The sequence below is a fragment of the Opisthocomus hoazin genome, chromosome 6 (genome assembly GCF_030867145.1).
Source record: "Opisthocomus hoazin isolate bOpiHoa1 chromosome 6, bOpiHoa1.hap1, whole genome shotgun sequence".
NCBI lineage: Eukaryota > Metazoa > Chordata > Aves > Opisthocomiformes > Opisthocomidae > Opisthocomus > Opisthocomus hoazin.
Window position 1 is genome coordinate 70,678,732 of NC_134419.1, and position 19,360 is coordinate 70,698,091.

Consider the following 19,360-nt stretch of genomic DNA (forward strand, 5'->3'; position numbering starts at 1 on the left):
ACGAAAGCTAGTCACTGTGTGTAAGAAGGGAGGAGTCTCATAGCCACATAAAATTATTTAGCACTCACAAAAAAGGTTGAGATAAACAACCTAGCAGGTCAAAATCATATACCTATACAGATTCACAGTTACTATTCCAGTCAGCATTGCTGTACTAGCTTTTATGAAGACACTTTGCTTTATACTAGCTGAGGATCTGGTTTATTGTGCCTAAAAAAGTCATCTTTCTTCATTGTGTATGATTACATCGGAAAAAAATAGTGTTAGCAATCAAGCAGACGTGAAAGGATGACCATATTTTTCTGAGACGCTACACCAGTGTTATTCTCACTGAGTGAACAGACAGATGATTCCTGCATCATCAGTGGTTATCTAAAAAAATCACAGGATTCAGTCTCCTACTGCAGCAGATTTGGCCAGTAGGACTCACTTTGAAATAACAGAACAGAATACTATGAACCTTTTAACCATTTCTACCAGAACCTCTTTTGATGGCCTCATGGGACTGGCACAAAGGATTCTAGAATTCGCCTTTTCCTGTAAGGGATCCTGGTCATAGGGAGAAATAAGGATGAAAACTACTTGGACCAACAGATAGCTACAGACAGATACCTATATGAATTTCAATAGCTAACGTGAATGTATATGAAAAAGGAGCAAGAAGGAACGTGTATCTCTTACAAAAGAAGGTCTTGGGTCCAATGACTGAATCTTTTCATCATCTCTCCTGTTTTGCTTCATTAAAAAGGTAGGCTAGTGGGTAGCAATTGAGCACTGTTTGATTGCCATTATTATTCATAATATCATTTGTCACCTACTTTGTTTTTGCAAAGGCTATATGGACTCCTACTGGTGTGTGTTTGGTATCTGGTCTCCCTCTAATTACCAGTCCTATCCCTGGTTTTGAGGGCTTTCATGTGGTATGCCTTTTTCTTTCCCCTTTGAGTGGAAATTATTTTAATTTTATACAGACATTTTGCACGCATTATGCAGCAAATTCTGTTACATGCTGTCATGAAATCTCACCTCACTAATGAGTTCTCCTGCCTTCTTAGCCTGCTCCACATTTAATGACCCAGTGGCTATCCACCCAGCTCCTTTCATCCAATTCAAATCTGCTCTGTATCGGTTCTGACAAAGAAAAAAAAAAAGTCCTATTGTTGGTGTTCATACACTCAAAATGCCATTAAAGGATTCAACCACCTCGGGAACAACAACCAAGTGAAACTAGTGCCTGCTTTTGTTTTATTCACTATTGCACAGTTGCAAGGAAAGCAAAAAAATTCCAGAATGAAATAGAAGTATCAGGACTCGACAGCACTTGTGCAATATGCTTTGCAAGGTATTTTTTAGAGGTCTACACCTTACTGTCATTTGTAAATTGTCTAATGTGGCTACACCTTCAATTTTATTGTATATGCAACTGTTTAAAAAATCATTTAAAAGATCATATGTAACTGTTTAAAAGATCATTAAAGATTTGCAACGATAAGAAACTGATTATTAGCATTTCCCAACCCCTATCCTTTTGTTATACTAGAGGGAAAGCATTTTCTTTTGTTTATTCCATGTGTCTTTAAGGAGGAAGAGCACAGGAGTACTTCTCACTTTCTCTCGTACAAACAGTCTACTGAATTCCAAAAGTTTATACAAGCACTACATCTGCATTTCTCAAAGAAGCCAGATGGGCTTCAGCAGCTATACTTCAACAAGACCTGTAAACATATGTATCTTAGTCTCCTTGAAAAGTTCTGACTTAAAACCTCAGAATGGAAAGTCTAACTTACAATAACCATTTACAGTATCAGACAGTTCGTCTGATGGTTACAGCTGAGCATGTCTCATATGGAGAGCTGAGCATGGTCTCCATATGGACTTTTATCACCAATTTAATCACCATAAATTATTTAACCTCCCTGCATGTTAGGTAAAAAAAATAAATGTCCATCATATATAAATCCTAATGTTTTATTAACATTTGAAGTAGGCTTTGAAGAAGCCATGCTCATAAACAGGATTATAACTCTCCTCAAAAACATTGCACACCTTAAATATATCTCTTGAGCATATAAGTGGTTAATACTTACTGTTTTCATATTTACTGTCTAATAGTTGAAAAAATAGGTGCAAAACCATGTCATGGCATTAAAAGCACAAACATGTGAAGAAACTCCACCTTAAGTATCTGAAGGGGTTGAAATAAAGGGTATTGAAATACATTAAGCTCTGGACTTACATCACTTTGCAATCCGTACGCCCACTTGGCCCATGCCACTTTCATGTCAGTAGGCAGGGCTGTGTAGTGATGGAGAGTTGTCTTGTATCCTCTCCCTGTGGCCAAATTCTGAGCCTTTTTGGCATGGACAAGGTTAACCATATCCATGGAGACCTGGAACTGATTCTTTGTGTCCTCAAATGCCTTCTTATACTCCAGATCACTCTGTAACTTTGACATTTGAAGGGAATGAGCCATCTGCGAATCTTCCTCCACAGCTTTTACTCCAATCAGCTTACCCTTCATCTTCTCATAACCTTCTTTATATTTAATCTGTGAAGAAAAAAATAGACTGTGAGTAAATGAACTAAGCTGCCAAACCGACAGCTCTGCTAGTAGTAAAACAATGGTCTAACAGTGTTGTGACACGCTCGGTCCTTGATACAAGCAAGTAAGAAGTCCATTTGCAAAAGAGAACTGGAACGCCTTAGAAATTAACAAGTGTTTTTAACGAATAAACCTTTTCTCAATAATAGTATGTCCACAAAAAGCTGTAAGAAATATTTTCTTTTTGGTTCTTTCTAGAAAAAACAACATTCTTTAAGCACAGAGGTCGGAAAGTTCTTCCAGGAATTTTCTGGCCAGGCATAGATGGATTAAGTTATGATGTTTCACGGGAGATTTCCACTTCATTTTGAGTTCTAAAATTCACCCTCAGGTCAAAATGAGAATAGGAAAACACAGTCAACGTGTGGGGAAAAACTATGCATTGCTCAGAGCAAACCTTCTGATTAATTACGGAATGCCAATCACCCAGACAACTCCTCCATTGCTTCTTAGCACGAATGAAGCGAAGGTGGCTCAGGGCACTGAGACATATGTGACACATCCCCAACACTCCGGTAGCAACCTGGACTGTCAGCTGTCCTAAGAATAAAGAAGGCTGATGGAGTCCATACTCACATCACTTGCCAGATCCCTCTTTGCCTTAGCTGTCAAGAATGACAAAGCATCCAGACGAAGCACAAATCCTTTTTCCTTCTGCTTCTCCCAGCTACTCTTGTAGAGTTTCTAAAGAGATGACAATAACATAGTCTCTTTTTACCGTCAATATATTCTATTTGTTCTAAAATCACAGTGAAAGCTCTCAAGTAACATCAGACCAGTGTACATTCCATGTCCAGCAACCATATGTCTAACAATCAGATCCTGGTGTCTTCGCTTACATACTGTAACTGTGGATACTGTGGATACTGTAACCCCACTGTCTCACTGGTTCCAGTGAAACTGTCAATGTGCCACTCTTCTGGAAGCATGTGAAAAATACACAGCTTCAAACTCTAAAAGTGACAAGTCTTCAGAACAGCAGATGTGACTAGTATTTAATTAAGGGCAAGAAATTAAATTTAGATATGAAGTTTTTACATCTAAAACTTTTGGACCTTCTCAGACAAAGCACCTAACTTTTACCTACAGAACAAACACTTCAACAGCAGCTGTAACTGTTCATGGGAGTGAGGGAATCCATACCACAGTACCTCACTGATATTGGCAGCATTTGCTTTGGCCAGTATGAAGACAGGATCATCTTTGCTGATGGTGTACTGATGAAGAAACTGCTCTTTTCCTGACCTGTAGGCAACCTGTCCACAGAAAGCAAAGCATGGTTAACAAGCAGTAATCCATGTTTTATGTTGAAGGAATACTGATTAAAACACCCCAAAATATGCAAGGAATTGTTAGGATAAATTTATTTGGTGAGTTAGTCTTTAGCATCATGACTTTTTTTTGCCAAATATGAGTTTAAAAGCTGACCCACAGAGTCAGGTTGACCAAATTACTCACAGTTAAATTTCAGGGAAGCAGTGAAACAACACACATATCAGGACACTTTAATTCTCTTTCCTAAAGTTAGCTACTTAATTGGCTATAAAGCTGACAGTAATTCATACTCTGTACAAAATATAAGTAAGAATATATTTCATCCAATATTAAACTGCAGCTACTTTTTAGGTGGAATTAAAGTCTTTAATAGGACCAGAAATAGTGAATTTTAGGCATCAGATGAAAAACACTAAGCAATTGAATCTGCAGAAAAAATTTGTGACGTAAATGTAATTGTTGACATAATACTCCAGTGAGGACTAACATTCCAACTTTAAATGAAAATATCAAGGACCGCTTATGGTCCAAGTAGCAAATATCTCCATTTTATATTCCAGGGCAATGTCAACAGAGAAATTAACTGCTCTGTTTCAGAAGCCCATAAAGCTGTTGGAGGAGCTGTTGAAAAGCTATGAAAAGATGTCCCACTTCACAAAGTGCTACTTTTCTTACACCTCACAGAAAAAATAAAACAAAGTCCCTGTAATAAAGCTCTAAATCCATGCTTACTTTTCTGACTTCAACACACATACAGAAAGGCAGCATTGTCCAGTAAATAGGAGATAAGTAGTGGGAGTCAGGAGACCAGCGTTCTCCTCTGATTCAACCTGATGTCATCTTTGAGACACACAACACTCACCAAGTAAGTGTCAGGTTTTTATTGACACACAGAAGCCGAAAAAGGAAATATGGTAGCTGCCTGAAAAAAGACCAATCAAGAAGCAATAACGCTTCATTCACATAACAACTGAGAAGCTGACAGTATCTTCAGTTCAAGGCACAGCATATTAAAAGTACTTAAAAAAAAGCTTGGCAAGTCACTACTGTTACAAAGTTAGTTGGTCAGCAATTTTAAACAACAGGTTCCCCTTCTTTTAGAAACTTAAAAGTGAGTTTCTGTCAGCTAAGTCCTACCAAGCAGTTCTGAAATACCATCTGCCCAGCCCCAAGGAAGAATAGGGACCATACTGAAGGCACTCAGTTTGGGAAAATATGCCTATTTTATCATTTTCCTAAAAGTACCTTACCAGCAACAGCTGAAGAACATGTGGTCCAACAAGGCAGATACAGCTTTATGTAGTCTGACAGTGCCCTCAGTGGAGAGAAACACTGAACCTGGGGTGGGTGTGTATCAGTCTCTGTGCTAATTTTAGTTTGCTTTGAAGCACTGCCTGAGGATCAGCTGGGAATAATGTGTTTTCCCTCCAGCTTGTTTCCTCACTTTTACTACCTTGTGGATCACCAGTTTTTGTGCAGATGACATTAATATCTCAGGAATACTCAGGTATCCTCTCATGAATGTGTTTCAGCCATACCTGAATCCATCCTGCACCACCCACAAGTCTGCTGCCAAGACTGTCTTGCAGAGGCATCCCTCTCTCTCTCTCTGGCCTTAGACGTTATTTATGAGAAGACTCACTTGCACATTTCCATTCCCATTAGAGTCTGATTTTTGTTGGGGGTGTTCTAGTTCAGAGAATTCAGTGAGGGAATTCATCAAATAAACAAATAAAAACTCTTAGAAAAAAATCTTAAGAAAGTTCATCTATTGAAATGTTTCATGACTGTGTTCTCTTCCACCACCACCCCAGTGTACATATCTCAGGAATGACCACATTATGAGTAAGCTACTTGCAAAGAGACAAATTCAGTCAAGGACTCACATCACTTTGCAGTTCCTGGCTTTTCTTGGCATGCTTGATCTGAGAACTGTCAGCCACACTGGTGAACTTCAGAGCATCAGCCTTCTGTCTGTACTTTTTCTACATCAGATTAAAGCAGGTTACACAAAAGCTTCTACAATATTTACCTTTCCCCGAAAATGTAGTGCTTTCAAAAAGTACGTGACTGCTAGAGCCAAAAGTCCCCTGTAAATCCCCAAGATAGTTCTAGCACAGGTGTCAACAAAATAAGCTTCCAACTACTACCCAGTGGTAGTATTTTTAAGGCAAGAAGGGTAGTGCAAGAGTATGCCAAATGCATCATTGCTGACACCGCAAGCATGCATACTCTTTGGTGCCAGATGTACTAGCTACATATCTTACAAGACCTAGGTGCACACCAACAAATCAGCATCCTTCACAAACTGGGTATGACTTAAGTCAGGACCCAAGAGAGCTCATAAGCTACACAGTCAATATTACTATCTCATTTTCTTACATGAGACTTCTAAAGCATATGCACGTGTTGTTCAAATCACTGAACATATGTTACTGACTCATTTTTAAATAATTAGGATATTTCTAAATTATCAGTTAAATTAGAACGGGCAATTTCAGTGTCCTGAAAGTAACTTAAATTCAGGATATTCCTCACCAGCTCCCAGTTCTTTTCAAAGTAGAGCTCAGCATAGACACCACAGTCAAGCCTTCCTGGGAGCAACAGCTATGACAGCCCTCTACAAGGCTCAGGTCTTGTATGTGCTTCATTCATCCTCTAGTACCAGTACTTTTATAAAATCTATATGAAAGGACAAATTTGCACAGTGACAAACATTTCTAGTTTGGTAAATCAGACTGCCCTTACTTTTATTCCATGTTACTTATGTTTTACATCTGAAACACAGCAAAGTAAATGGAAAACTTTCATTGACTTCATCAGGCTTTGGATCAGGCCTGTTTTGAATCACCGTTTCTGCCTCGGCCTTTTGCATCACTCATTCGAGAGCAAGCGAAGCATCTCTTTCTATCTTTGAGACAGCACAAGGAAATGCAGCACCCTATTTCAAGATACATTATGATAGGGGAGACCGAACAAACACTTCTTTTATACTTTAGTCAAATTCTTATTCTAAGAGTTCTGCCATGAAGTGGGGCATTCCACCTAGGAAGGGTATGAATGTATTTTTTCATTATCTGGCATTTCAGGAGAGAAATACTTCTGTTTGAACTGATGGGTGAACAGATCAGTTTATGCTGTGTGTCTGCTAGGGGAACACAAAATAGAAGTTAAAAAAGCATGCAGCACTTCAAAGAGGTGCTCATTGCTTTATTTTAGGAACCTGGAAGGGAGGGAGGCAGATTTAAAACAGCATGTTTTGTCACATTGCATGGAACACAATGTAGTGACATTCTGCAAAGAAATGACAAAATTCCAGGCTCTGTATGGCAATAGAGATCTCTAAAATAATATCCACTGGTCTCTAGTTAAAGTGACTGTCAGCCATCTCTTGGCCTTACACAGCACTGGAATGAAAAGGCAGATCACTATGGATTAAATATTTGTGGAAGTGATTATTACTACAGCACACCACAGCAGCAGATGTCAGTCTATCCCTAGCAAGACACTGGATCTGAGAGTAGCTGCTTTTCTACTGTTTCTAAGATGTATTTTTTTCCCCTTGCAGGAGTAGTGAGAGGATGTCAGAGACCCAAGGTATCAGAGTGTGATCTCCAGTAACTAACTGGCTTCTGTTCCTTCCTCTAGCACTAAGTAGGATTTTGTCTTTCTTGTCAAACTTCCCATAATTTATTCTTTTAACTGTCCTCTAGATTTCCTAGCAGTAGTGAGACCACTCAACCAGAGCTAAGCAGCTGAGGAAGTGTACTTCCATAAGCTGAACAGCAGTGCAAAACCATGAATTAATCGAGCAAAAGCAATGAAAAGCAGCACAAGCTGAAGCTGCCAGTAAAGTCACAGCCCTTATTTGTCGAAGAGCAAGGAAATTTCCAAACGTGGCTAGCAAATGGCCAATTTTCAACACTGTTCCTTAAAACTCTATGCACTTCACATAGCATGTACTATAGGAAATTCCTTTCAATGATTCTCTGCAAAATGGCCAGGTGGATGAAAAGAGGTGGAAGCACTATTATGGGGACTTCTGCCTCACAAACTTGACATAATAATCATATAATGGGAAAACATATTTTTAACCTCTAATCCAGGATCTCCTAAACTGTTGAATAACTAAACAACGTCCATCCATTTTTCCACTACTCAGATTAACCGTATTAGGAATTCCTTACCTATTCCACATAATGTAGTGGAATAAGTGTGCATAAAGTGTGCATAAGCACTTTGCTTACCTCACTGACCAAATCTCCTGCCTTTTTGGCTTGCTTTATATTAAGACTTCCTTCTGTGATACACCCAGCTCCTTTCATCCACATCAGATCTGCCCTATACCACAGCTGTAGAGGAAAAGGGCATTTATTGGCATGGGTAACACAGGTACAATGTGAACATGTGCACGCTTCCCAGTTTCAAAGACATTGCAAAGACATTTTAAAAAGTCATAGTGCAAATCAAACAGCATCCATATGAAATGAGAATTAATGTCAAACTGGAAAAGTCTATAAACACTCATACTGCTTGTAACAGTTAAGCTGAGTATGTATCATCTTACATCACTCTGGAGCCCGTAGGCCTTCTTTGCCCATTTGGTCTTCAGATCTTCTGGAACCACTGTGTATTCATGGAGTCTCTTTCTATAATCTAAATCACTAGCAAGTGCCTGGGCCTTCTTAGCATGTCTCAGGTTTATCATATCCATAGGCAGATGGAAATGTGTCTTACTCTCCTCAAAATCTTTTTTGTAGGCAATCTAGAAAGAGAAAGAATGAAAATAATTCGTGTGTATCAGTGTGTTGCAAAGCCAAAGCTATCTTAAATCTTCATGTTTGTTTGGGTCCTTACGCAGATTAGGCAAAAAACACATGCAGCAATAAGGTCTTATGAGGGATCCACAAAACAGACTGCAGGATGAATTTTGCAGACTCTAGAGACATCTTCTCTACTACAGTACATCACACTTTTAAACTTACTTTTATCTGCTTGGAAGTTTTATGTAGGAGTGTTATACTGGGGTTTTAACAGGGTGTTATTTTCCTGCCCCAAAATAAGGACATCATCAACCCCAAAATTCGCCTTAAAATAGTTTTAGTAACTCAAAGTATATACTCCACCGGTAAAAAAATTTTCTTGAGAGACTTGTTTAAAGCAATATGATTTGCAATGTAAAATACTATGCAATCATTGCAGATTAACAAACGGAGTAAGGAAACCAATTTTTGCTAAACGCTTTCAAGAATTTCTTATAGTGAAAGCAGTGATAGGTCAGACATTGTTGCTGAAAGATTCATAATTATGAAAAACACCTTCTGAGTAAGAGAAATAAATAAGTTACCTCACTACTCATCTTGGCCACCTGCAGAGAGTGCAAAAGTCTTGAATCTTTGGTTCCAATTGCTTTTCCTTTTGTTTTTTCATATTCTTCTTTATACTTAATCTGTGAAAAAAAATAGTTTAAGTCAAAGAACATTCCCAACTACATACATTCCAAGTATGTTTTTCACTGGCGATTTGGATGGTAAAAATTTACAAGGGCTTAGTCTGATTCTCATTTCGTCACTTCAGATTTCCAAGATTTTCTCAGAAATTCCCAAAGGTGCAAGGCTGGTCTCATTTATGTTGTCTTTCACCTCATTCTCTAAGGCTCACTCCTCTGAGGTGGATATGCGTATAAACTTAAAGTCTTCCACTTAGCTAAATTAACTGGTTCTTAAAGCAAAAGATAAGAAATCAATCACGTAAAAGCCAAAGAAGGAATTCAAGATTTGACTTTCATAATGAGGTGGGATTTTGGAATCACCATCATTGCTGAACACCTTCCAGCCGCAGGAAACATTTCTTCCACTTCTGCCTCTCCACAAGTTACGAATCATTAAATAAGTTGTTTAAAAAGGGTTCATTTGGAAATTTTTTTATATACACGTTTATGTTAAAGAAGCCGACTAAAGGAATATGCATTCCCTTTGCAGTGGATGATAACAGTATTTTTGAGGCTATAAACAAAACAAAACACCAAATATTACTATGGGACGACCAAGCCATTGTTATTTTGCAAATTTTGCTTCCTTCTGTACACCTGTATTTAAAAAAATAATTTTCAGAGAGTAAATTTTCATAGCAGAGTCTGAGAAAGTTTCTAACTGTTCATCAGCCATTAAGAAAGATGGACAGCCAAATGCAGGACTTAAAATTACAAAGTGGACTAAGCTTTATTTCCCTGTGCTATAGCAATTTATATAGAAAATAATTCCTAGGTAATTAAATATAACATACATCACTGGCAAGATCCCTTGAAGTTTTGGCAGCAAGTAAAGGTAGAGAATCAAGTTTCATTTCAAAGCCCTGTCCCTTACTCTTCTCCCAGCCTTCTTTGTACTTAATCTGAGAAAGGAAAGACAGCAACAAGTGACTAGCACATAAACACACAAGATCTTCAAATGAACATGAAAATGACTAAGAGCAACACAGAAGTACAAATATGCTCAGTCCACAGACTGGAACCTTCTTAAGTCATAGTTCTTCATCATTTTGAGCTAATTAATTAGATATGGCCGAGTCAAGAATTTTATTCCTGGAGTTTAGAGGCACAATCCCAGAACATGCACCAATAGCTATCAGTTTTAAACAGGCATGGGGAGGGAAGGTTTTTCAAAAGTGCCTGTGCTTATGTCTACATACACAAATAGTGTAGATCAACAGGAGCTGATCTATAGGGCAGAAAAGCTGGTGCTCAGAATCAGACAATACGCTACTTATTTCAGGATTTTTCTTCCCCATCCACCAAACTAGAGCTAGTCAGGTCCCATGCACTGAATGCCTATTTGTAGCTGCAGCTCTTTATGAGAGCTACTGGAGAGTGTATTTCAGTTTGGGTGCATTCAAAAGGAATCCAACTCATGTGCTCTCAGATCACCCCACAATGTGAATCAAACACCAGCGAAGCTGGCCTTGTGGATCAGGAGATTTGCCTCAAAAGCACACTCATGAGCTGCACTGTATCACAAACGTAGATGAAATGCATGAGAATCACAAGCTTAACTTCAGAAAATTAATGGAAATTAAAGTACTAGTTAATGGAAGTTAAAGTGCTAGTTGTTCAAGCTCTTTTTCAAGGTTCCACTTGATATTCTATTAGAGCAGGCTCAAGTATGCCTTCACGCATACTATGCGTTCACCTAATAAGTATTCAGGAAGCCCTGATTTCTGAATTTGGCTTTTTGTATGGTTATTTTTTACTAGAATCTAACAATGAGTATGCATCCCAACACATTACAGCCACCAAGAGTGTTGCACCACAACATTCCACCAATGCAACTCAAATAAAACATAGGGGAAGAATACAAGGTATGAATATGCCAGGAAAAACCTGCAGGATGCCAGTTCAGAAGCATGAAAAATTATGAAACTGGTTCGAAAACAACAGTCATACCAGTAACAAGTCTGGAGTTTTCTTCTGGTTTAGCATTTATTTGTCTTATTGGGCTTTTTCACCTCCAAAACTATCCATAACAATGGAAGCCAGAAAAATACTTTAAAAATTAAATAGAAGTTAAACTTTTCCTGCAAGTGCTTGATTTTAACACCCAGGTCTCTAAGTATATCACTACATACTGACATGAATTATGCATGACAGCAACAGTGGGCTTGATCCAAGTTCACTGAAGTCACTGTATTTCTTTCCATTGACTTCAGTGGGCTTTGCGTTATTTGAACTGTGCAAAGGTTGGTTCTTCATAAAAATACCACCTTAGAAGCAGTTAATTTTTTGAAGTGAACACTGATTTACTAAGCAAATTCAAATCATCTGAAAAGGTCTTGAAAAAAAAGCCTAGAGTTTTCATTATATTTGAGATTGTACCCCTATCTATTCTGGTTACTATATTTCATGCTGTTTAGTAAAGACCGACGATAGACGCAAAATGCTTCCAGAAACAGTGTCGTCATCTTTACATTCATTTCTGTCTACTAACAGCATCATGAACACCAATATTTCCACATTGCTTGGCTTACCTCACTGTATAACTCAGCATTGGCTTTTGCCTTGACCAACTGAGGTATGTCCTGAGGCAGAGTGTAATTTGTCTTTGTCTTCTCGTACTGGGCTCGGTAGTTCAACTGCCATATATTGAAAAAGTCAACAACAAATTCAGTTATTTTTAACTTACTAAAATTATGACTGTTTCACTAATTGACTGGTGTTGAATTTCAGGCTATTAGTTTTATAGATACACTTATAGGTATGGCTGACATAAATATGAGCGCAATAAAGTAATTATAACTTTTCCCTAGGTGCTAGGAAGTAGAATAATTATTCTATAAATAGAATAGTTACTGATTATCTATAAATAGAATATATATTATTAAAAAACGTGCATTAATAAGTACACAGAAGATAAATCCCCAACAAAGTACACTAATAGAAATCTTAAAAATGGAGGAAAATATTAGATCTACTGGTATGCTTGCCACATTTTTGGAAGTGATTTCATTCAATCTGTATTCTCATTTTGGTTGTAAATCTGCTGATGAACTATCAAGAATAAAAACACTTAAGTGCTACAAAAGCTATGAAACAAAATTCTCTCATAATTCTAATACGAAATGGTGGCTAATGATGACAGAACTTACATCACTGAGCTGCTGCGCATTTATTTTGGCTTGAGTGATTTGTGGAGTGCTCGCAACAGAGCTGTACTTCAGCTTGTCTATGCTTTGCCTGTAGTTTACCTAATTTAAGATAAAATTAAAAAAAGATTTAATAAAGCAAAAAATATTCAGAGTGGAAAATGAGAAATTGAATAGACAAAGTGGTGTTAGCTAATACTCTGGATAAATCATTAGTTAAACCATAATAAATTGAGGTGAGGAAAAATGCTAGGATCTCTTGGATGAGATCTGAGTTAATGCTCTGAACATTTCCTAGTCTGAGGTCACAGTTTTTATTCCGCTTCAAACATGAACTTCATTTATAACCCGTCCCCCTCAAAACCACAAATTCTTCAAAATATGCAGTTTCAGCTGGTCCCCCAAAGTATTCCTATAAAACTGATATTCTTAACCATCACTTAGACTATTTTTACCTTTATCACACCATCTTTATACAGGAACATTGTAACTGTCTATTAAGAGGTCTGTCCAGCGTAATGCTGTGCAGAGCAAATGAACTCTCTTACACATTATCTTTACTGAGTTTTAATGCAATAATTAACCTCAGAATTTCCCTGTGTGGTAAGAGTTTTGTGTGGATGATTAGAGAAGAAAAATATGTATTTACGGTACAAAACCAGTCATTTTAATGTCAGCCACCGATTGGATTGGACCCCACTAAATTTCTAACACATTAACTTGGTTAGCAATAAAAAGATATAAAAGAAATATATTAAGTTCCAAAATATTGCAAGATAAAAAAATCTTACAGAAGCTTTCTTTCTAATCTGTTGCTGCCAAAGGACCCAGTGCTATACTGCAGGACACAATTATTATTCTCTGTAGGCCTTATTCATTGTAGGTAATCACCACTTTGCAAACACTGCAAATCATATTGCTTAAAATTAGTTTCTTAAGAACGCTTTTTTCCATTAAAGTGAGTATATTTCTAAAGACTTTGAGTTACTGAAACTATTTCAAGGCGAACCTTCTTATCTCAGGTATCCTCATGTAAACTTGTTCTTTCTGCCATGTCAAAAACTAGGAAAAAAGGCCTAAATTATCTCACAGGTCCAAAGTGATTGCGGTACTTAAAACAATTCATTTGCTTCTTTACAGAGACAGAGAGAATTTTAATTCCACAGAAAGGAATCACTTCTTTTTAACTCTTTCTTTTTAACTTTGTGTTTATTGCTATTCGTGATTATTCAGCATATGAGAGAGTTGTATGCTTAAAGTGTTCACAGTGAGCATGTTGATTATCAGTGAGCAGATGAGTCCTGAAACTGTTTCCAACTACTAGATGATGATCATGACTAGTGCCACTGAGGCTCTGTGGCCGATTGTGGATGCCTCCTCCCTGGAAGTGTTCCAGGCCAGGTTGGATGGAGCTCTGAGCAACTCGGTCTAGTGGAAGATGTCCCTGCTCATGGCAGGCAAGATGATCTTTAAGGTCCCTTCCAACCCTTACCATTCTATGATTCTATCATTCTATGTCCCAAACCCAGATGCTGACTATGAACTGTAGAGCCACAGGTAGTGCTGAAATGTTTAGAGTGGGTAGAACCAATTTGTACATTTTGGACATGAATTCATGCTTACTCTGAACTCTTTAAGAATATAGCGCTCTCACACACTAAGCAATCAAACACAACTTTACTTTTTTAAGCTTTTTCAAAGACAAAGCTGAAGTTGCTGCTGAAGAGGCAATAGTGCATTTTACAGCTGAACTATATCAAGTACTTCCTCAAAAATATCAGGGTTCTCAATTCTACCTCTTCATGCTACCATCTTTTTCTTGAAAGAGGTATTTAGGCACAGATAAATCTCATATAATTTTAATGGCCTCTCTAACGCATTTTGTCCCTGGTTTCTTGCAATTTCAATGGAAAGACAGGTTATACACATCTTAGGAAGTCAGAAATGCTCTGCAAAGATGCTGTTCTGTTCCTGTCGATATTGTAAGTAATGCCTGGTGACTGTGTCCCCAAGGGTAGACAAGATCAATCAAGCCTTTAATGCTTGTGAGAGATGAAAGTATGGTATCCGCTACAGTCTGATGTCCTCCATTTATCTGCAGAGCCCATATAACCACAGCAGTACACAAATTTCTTCACATTGTTCCATCAGTAACTCAAGCCCAAGCACAGAGGGCACCTCTTTCGCATGGGCCACAGGCATAAGGAAAGTTATGTGACCAATTAGTTCCCCTTCAGGGAATTCACGACTTCATCTCCCTGTCCTTTCAGTGCTTGATGCTGCCGTTGAAGCTGCCCAGGATGGTGACACATTGTACAACACAGACAGGGGATAGGGCAGAGCTCACTCATTTCACATCACTGTACAATCTCTGCTGAACTGAAGCCAGTGACAGGAGGTGGCAGCACTTTCTATCCCTCTGAGCCCTCTTGACTCCCTGCAATTTTTTGCTTTAACTTTGTTATCACTAGCTGTTTGCTCCCATGATTAAATCGTCATTTGATACATGCAATCTATCACAATCTCTCCTACAGAGAGATGATGAACCACGCAAGTCACAGGAAAAAAACCAATAAAATTATTTACATCTTTCAAAGGGACCAACTTCCTTGTTGTCTGATAAGAAGGAGTGAGAGTAGCTGGGTAATTGTAGTCAACACCGTCATGTTTGTAATCAGACTTATAGGCTATCTGAAACACAGGGAGAACAAAAAAAAAGAATAATTCTTTTTTTTAAGCTGTCATTTGTTTGAATAATTATCAGTCAAGAGGAAAGGAGAAACAATAATATTAATATTAAATGCAGGAAACAAAGTAAGTTCAATGTCATGAGTGACAAAGAAAATGAAATTATTTGCATAGTTTAGCCACTAATTGATTCTTTTTCAGCTCCTCAATTAATCCAATGCCAACAGTGGGAGCATTAACTTAACTTCCACCTATGACACATCTCTTTTATCTTTCTGCTTAGTTCCCAAGCTTCTTACAGATTTGTAAATAATGTACTTGAAAGAATGGTATGTAACAAAATAGCTTCTTGACTAACCCAGTAAATTAAACTGGAATCCAGAAATCTTCATTAAAGATTGTTTTTACAGTAAAGGTCTGACCTTGGGGGTGATGGCAAGCAACCTTCAGCATCCTACTGATGTCAAAGAAAACTGAAGGAGCTCAGTATGTTGCCAGATCACTGAATTTGCTTATTTTAACTTCTTCCTCACAGTGAGATATAAATCAGTACAAAACAGTTTCCAGAATGCCCCCTCTTCTCAACACATCTATCCTTCAGCTCCCCAGTACAATATGATCTAAAGTTTTCTATCAACATAATTCCGGAAAAAACCTAAAAACAAGAAAGTGACAACCATACAAGTGCGTTTAGACTTACATTGCTTGCCAAGCTGCCAACTTTCATGGCATGTAGCATTCTCTTGTCCATGCCAATACCTACATAATGACCTTTCATTTGGTTCTGATAGGTTTCTTTGTATTTAAGCTGTACAAAAAAAGCAAAAACACTCTGAGAAAATATATTTAGTTTTTCTATGAGTTTCCTTATGTTACCGCAATGAGACAAAATATTACTGCTGTGATTCTAATAGTGTTGCACCACTACAGAAACTTATGAGTCCACAACAACCTTGGTACTCTAAACAATAAAAACTTAAATCTCCTGTGAGTTTCCTGTTTTACAGTATGCTATTTACATATTCTTCAGATCACCTGGATGCCACATAAAGGAGATACCTCTACATTCTATTGCTGCATTTTATTTCATCAGAAATAAATATTAGAATAAAGTTGCAGGGAAGCATTATTTGCATATTAACAAAAGAAAAGATAATAATCTACCAAAACTGGACTGTTTTGGTGCAGCTTTCTCACCAAGCCCAGAGCAGCAAATTCGACAAGATAAATTAACCACTCTACCATGTCATCTGTGTGGCAAAAGATTTACACCTCCTGGATTTCAGAGAATGGTAGCAAGCAGTATAAAGCAAAATTACTCTTCAGTATCATGAGATTCAAGTGGTATAACTATTAATATTGATTACTTTCACACAGTAAACATGTTTGCCTCTGACATTAACTCCAGTAAAGTATCTTCTGCCTACCTTTCTAGCCAGGAACTGGATATGCACAATGAAATAAGTGATAATTATGATAGATAATAGCAACAACTGACATCTACTTGTCCAGATCAGCAGTCCGTTGTAAGTAACCTCTGTTCCACATATCACCATAGTTCTTTTCATAATCTTACATAAAATGAGCCCCAGTTATCTTTCAGGAGTGCCTAGGATAGGTATTGTACAGATATGGCTTAAAATCAGTTATAATCAAATTCCCAACACATGGTTATCTGCAGCACACAACGAGATAACTCATGATTCCAGCAGCTACCAGGTTAAGCAAGCCACATGAGGTACTGAAAACTTACATCACTGGTGAATTTCGAGATCTTGCTCACATTCTTGAATTGCGGAGTATCACAGTAGTTCATGCTGTAGCCTCTGTTGTTTCCGAGGTCCTTCTTGTACTCCACCTTAGTGAAAAAAATGCATAAGGGAAGAATGTGGTAAAATTTTAACCTGCTCTATCAAGTTCCTCCACACACCTTCTATTAGCCAGACCCACTGTTTGGAGATTTTGATACATGGCTTTCAGCAGATGACATACGATGAAAAATAATACGAAGATGATTTTCATATAGTCAGTTCTCATTTTATAGGCAAAAGAAATGCAATCAATTATTTCATTCATTTGGACCTCAACAAAGTGTATGAGACAGTGCCATGAGGAAAATTATTAACAAAACCAAAGATCTACAACAGAATTTTAAGGTGAGTGTGGAGCAAATGAAATCAGAAGAAACCATGGGTGATTGTCAACAGGAGGGATTGAACAGTGGGAAGTTTACCAGGAGAATTCTTCAGAGTAAGTTTAAATACAGAACTGGTTTAATATTTTCATTAAGTACCTTTCCTCTGAAGTAGGAATGTTGAGAGTGATATTTAAAGGGGTAATAGAAATGGCACTAAATTCAGCAATGTAGAGGTTAATATACATAGGGAGCAGTCATAACAATTTCAGCTATAAGATCTCATCACCTGTAAAGGCTAAGAAAGAGAAAATTGTTCATATGTAGGCTGACCACAGAAAGATGCCAAAGTAACAGAGCCATGAAAAAGGCAAACGCTGCTCAAGCCAGGAGCAAGACGAGGCTTTTGAGCAGGCACTGGGAAGTGCTTGTGCTATGTACCAAATTCCAGCAAGACCTCATCAGGAACTTCTGTACTCTTACAGTCATTCCTGTTTAAGGAACATGCACTCAGCCTGTAACAGCTGCAGTGAAAGACTGTGAGAGATGAGAAGAATTTGGCTTGCTTAGTCTAGGAAAACAAAGGCAGAGAAGAAAATTATATCCATTTGTAAATATTCCAGAAAGGTAATCATGCAGGCAGAAGAACTTTTTAAACTAAAGGGCAATGTTGGCACAAAACACAATAGTAATAAAGTGGACAGGAATAAGCGTAGGCTAGAAATTAGAAGAAGAGGATTATATTATACTGTGCTGAAACAGCAGGAGCCAGGAATCATTGGCCCAGGAGGTCCCTTCCAGTCCTACTTCCAGGGGTTTTTCATTATTGAAGGTTTTATACTTTGACATCTCAAGAGTATAAGTTTTTAAACTGCCATGGGGAAGCTCTAGAAACTCACATTTATTAACAGCTTTATAGCTGATATGACACAATAAATAAATTAATAATTCAGAATCTACTGAGAATTCCTTAGCAATCTTCCCTTGCCAAGTAGAAGAATAATGCATTATCAGTCTTTCACACGATGGAAGAAAACAGAAACCTGTATTAACAGAATGGTACAAATTTTGTCTCTGTCGGTGTTATTTTTTAATTATCAGCAGAACCTTCCTTTAAACACTCTAAGGTACACACCCAAGTCATCCTAAAGCATTTACAGTTATAACTTCACAGCACATTAAGAACACAGTTCAGGGGTTTTCTTGAGATTTCTGTGCTTCTTGTGGACAGATTCAGAATTTCTCTTTTGGGGTTAGTTTCCCATACTTTCATACAGATCATTGGAAGTGCCAGATAACAGCACCTGAAGATCTGTCCTTGCACCTTCTTCTCCAGTTACTGTGCTACATACAGATCATTTTTGTTACATACAGGGCAACAACAAAAACAGCTTTTTATATTTGTAGTCCTTACTCATCAGAGTAACAAATGTTTTTATGAGCTGATCTCAAACTTGTTAACAGATCAATTCAACCCCTTACCTCGCTGACAAGCTTGTTAACACTTTGGGCTTGTTTAAGGACTAAGTTGTCTTCAGCTGTTAGGGAGTGAAAGTGAGCTGCACCTTTCATCTTGGAAAGATCTTTCTTGTATTTTATCTGAAAAGAAGTAGGGAAAATTATAAAATAGATATCTACCTTTTCACCACTGCTATTTAGACTGGCTTCATGAGTCGGGATAAGATTTTTCCTATTCTTGCTTTGATAAGCAAATAGAACTTGCCAAGCTGAAATACTGCAAGTTGTTACTTCTGAAATAAACCACGTATAAAATCACAGCCCTACCAATCCCTGTCAAGCCACTTCACTAGACAGCATTATTTTTAATCCATTTTTTATGTAGCTTGAACAGCACTGGCTGTTGTTCATAGCTTGAACAGATAACTAGCAGATTCTTGGCTAGTGACTGGTTCGAGCTTGTGTGCTCTTCTATTACTGAAGTTAATTCTCAGTACTTTAATTTTAGACTTCTAGTCAGAGAATTACAGATAGTCATCAAGTGCTCTGCAAACTCTTCCTTTTGT

The 19,360-nt window shown here is 37.7% G+C and overlaps 1 protein-coding gene across 6 annotated transcripts in view; it reads right to left on the minus strand.

Moving 5' to 3' along the window:
• The window catches only part of NRAP (nebulin related anchoring protein), a 54,494-nt gene that overhangs the window by 21,188 nt on the left and 13,946 nt on the right, over nucleotides 1-19,360 (minus strand). For 4 of the 6 annotated variants that reach the window (XM_075423783.1, XM_075423785.1, XM_075423782.1 and 1 more), the window contains 15 exons: nucleotides 18,819-18,935; nucleotides 16,956-17,060; nucleotides 15,903-16,010; nucleotides 15,101-15,205; nucleotides 12,518-12,616; nucleotides 11,900-12,004; nucleotides 10,163-10,270; nucleotides 9,225-9,326; nucleotides 8,445-8,642; nucleotides 8,125-8,229; nucleotides 5,764-5,862; nucleotides 3,754-3,858; nucleotides 3,179-3,286; nucleotides 2,237-2,548; nucleotides 1,027-1,131 (listed from right to left, as the gene is read on the minus strand). In XM_075423783.1, the coding sequence (XP_075279898.1) occupies nucleotides 1,027-1,131; nucleotides 2,237-2,548; nucleotides 3,179-3,286; nucleotides 3,754-3,858; nucleotides 5,764-5,862; nucleotides 8,125-8,229; nucleotides 8,445-8,642; nucleotides 9,225-9,326; nucleotides 10,163-10,270; nucleotides 11,900-12,004; nucleotides 12,518-12,616; nucleotides 15,101-15,205; nucleotides 15,903-16,010; nucleotides 16,956-17,060; nucleotides 18,819-18,935 (1,881 nt within the window). The remainder of the gene's footprint in view (nucleotides 1-1,026; nucleotides 1,132-2,236; nucleotides 2,549-3,178; nucleotides 3,287-3,753; nucleotides 3,859-5,763; nucleotides 5,863-8,124; nucleotides 8,230-8,444; nucleotides 8,643-9,224; nucleotides 9,327-10,162; nucleotides 10,271-11,899; nucleotides 12,005-12,517; nucleotides 12,617-15,100; nucleotides 15,206-15,902; nucleotides 16,011-16,955; nucleotides 17,061-18,818; nucleotides 18,936-19,360) is intronic. The other 2 variants (XM_075423784.1, XM_075423786.1) reach the window with 1 other exon arrangement.